This window comes from Nanorana parkeri, unplaced genomic scaffold, assembly GCF_000935625.1.
Source record: "Nanorana parkeri isolate BGI_ZX_2015 unplaced genomic scaffold, ASM93562v1 scaffold4, whole genome shotgun sequence".
Lineage (NCBI taxonomy): Eukaryota > Metazoa > Chordata > Amphibia > Anura > Dicroglossidae > Nanorana > Nanorana parkeri.
Window position 1 is genome coordinate 2,401,345 of NW_017306272.1, and position 1,689 is coordinate 2,403,033.

At 48.2% G+C, this 1,689-nt stretch overlaps 1 protein-coding gene across 4 annotated transcripts in view; it reads left to right on the forward strand.

The window, feature by feature from the left end:
• Window positions 1-682: 682 nt before the first annotated feature.
• Window positions 683-1,689, forward strand: part of HACL1 (2-hydroxyacyl-CoA lyase 1) — a 25,770-nt gene continuing 24,763 nt past the window's right edge. For all 4 annotated transcript variants that reach the window (XM_018574805.1, XM_018574940.1, XM_018575004.1 and 1 more), the window contains exon 1: window positions 683-783. In XM_018574805.1, the coding sequence (XP_018430307.1) occupies window positions 724-783 (60 nt within the window). In that variant the 5' untranslated portion in view covers window positions 683-723. The remainder of the gene's footprint in view (window positions 784-1,689) is intronic.

Here is a 1,689-nt window from a genome sequence, read left to right on the forward strand (position 1 = left end):
GGGGGGGGGGTTATCAAATCTGGAGCAGATTTGCACTGCAACCAATCAGCTTCTCTGTCTCATGTTGAAATGTTACCTGAGCAAACTGAAGAGAGATGGCGGTCTATCATTCCGATCCAAGAGCTTCAGGGACCTAGAATAGATGTAGACAAGACGCGTAGCCCTCACTAGATTTGCAAAGCCTGGGAGCCAATGACAGCCAGGCAAGTAGCATTATAAGAAGAAGCCACTTTATATACCTCTCTATACCTGAAGCCTAAAACCACGCCTATCATAAACAAGCTACGCCCAATCCGCTGACCTGCTGTTATTCCATAGGTACTGCTATGCAGGTCTCTCGTCTTTAGCCGCCATGGGAGTTCAGGGGCCCTCTACTGATACCGAGCGAAAAGCAAGTTCATATCAGAACTGGAACATAAAGATCGCTATCAGCATCAGCCGCAGGCATCACATACCCGATCATCCCTGACACACTTCTCTCTGGACATTGGACCGCGCCCCGCCTCCTATCAAACACAAGGGGCGGGGTCATTCTAAGACTCCAAACTGCGTTCTACAATAGAACACAACGACACGCCCTCCACCTCCTTTGACTGGGAGAACGGAGTGTGTGGGCGGAGTTAGGCTGCAGCGAGTTCACCCATAGGCTGTTCAGGCTGTACTGAGGAAGTCGCTGCTGACACTGGTGGTGTGAGTGCAGGGTTCACTTATCCCGTAGTCAACATGGCATCCGAGGGTCCGGTCACAGGGGCACAGATCATTGCAGAAGCCTTGGCTGCACAAGTAAGACTTGTTTGGTGACAACACTGGTTCTGGCTGGCTTTAAAGGCATGCTAGGATTGCCAGTGCTGAGCTCCTTCTGAAAATGCTAGTTGTCTGGCTGTTATGCTGACCTAGAACTAGTGTGCACATACAGATTTGTATTATTGAAGGACAGGACAGGTATGCATTCCTCCATGTTCCTCCTACAAATCTACCCCCTAGAGTTAAATGCTTGTTTTTGCCTCTGGTCCCTTGGGGTCCTCACAATGCAGGTCTATTGGTCATGCAATATATGTGATGATGTCACGGATGCGACCGATGGCTGGAGTGCTGCAGAGAAAAGGCTTCGAGGGACCCGTCACATGCAAGCGAGAGAAAAGAAAAATGGTGAGTAAAAGTGTTTTTTTGGGGCACTCTAGACAACAATGAGCATTTAACCCTTGTGGGGCAGAACGGGGGTTGTTTTTTTCTTGCAAGCAGTGTAAGGGGGAAGGAGAAGCAGAATAATGAGCCAATCAGTTGTGCGGCAGTGTTCATGTGATAGGAGGAGAGAGATGAGCTCATCAGTCTTCTGCTTCTCCTTTCATTGTTTAGACGAGGGCAGGGGAAGGGACATGACCTGTAAGTGTTACTAACTTGCATCAGAGAAAAATAAGGTCTCCTGCCCTGCCAGACTGTGCTGTGCGGCAGAGCTGTGCAAATCTCAAAACTGAATGGACAGAAGTACTAATACTTTGGCAGGTAAAACGGCTTTGATTTATTTCATCTCTGCATTTAGCTGGTGCAGCTTTAAAGGAGACCTTGGTAAAAATGCAGGGCCTGCTTATGTTGCAACCCCCCCAATAAAAACACTCAGTGTAAGCTATAGGACAATATGGAATCTTCATTTTTACTCCTCAGTTTCCACCACTTCCTGTAGGTGTGACA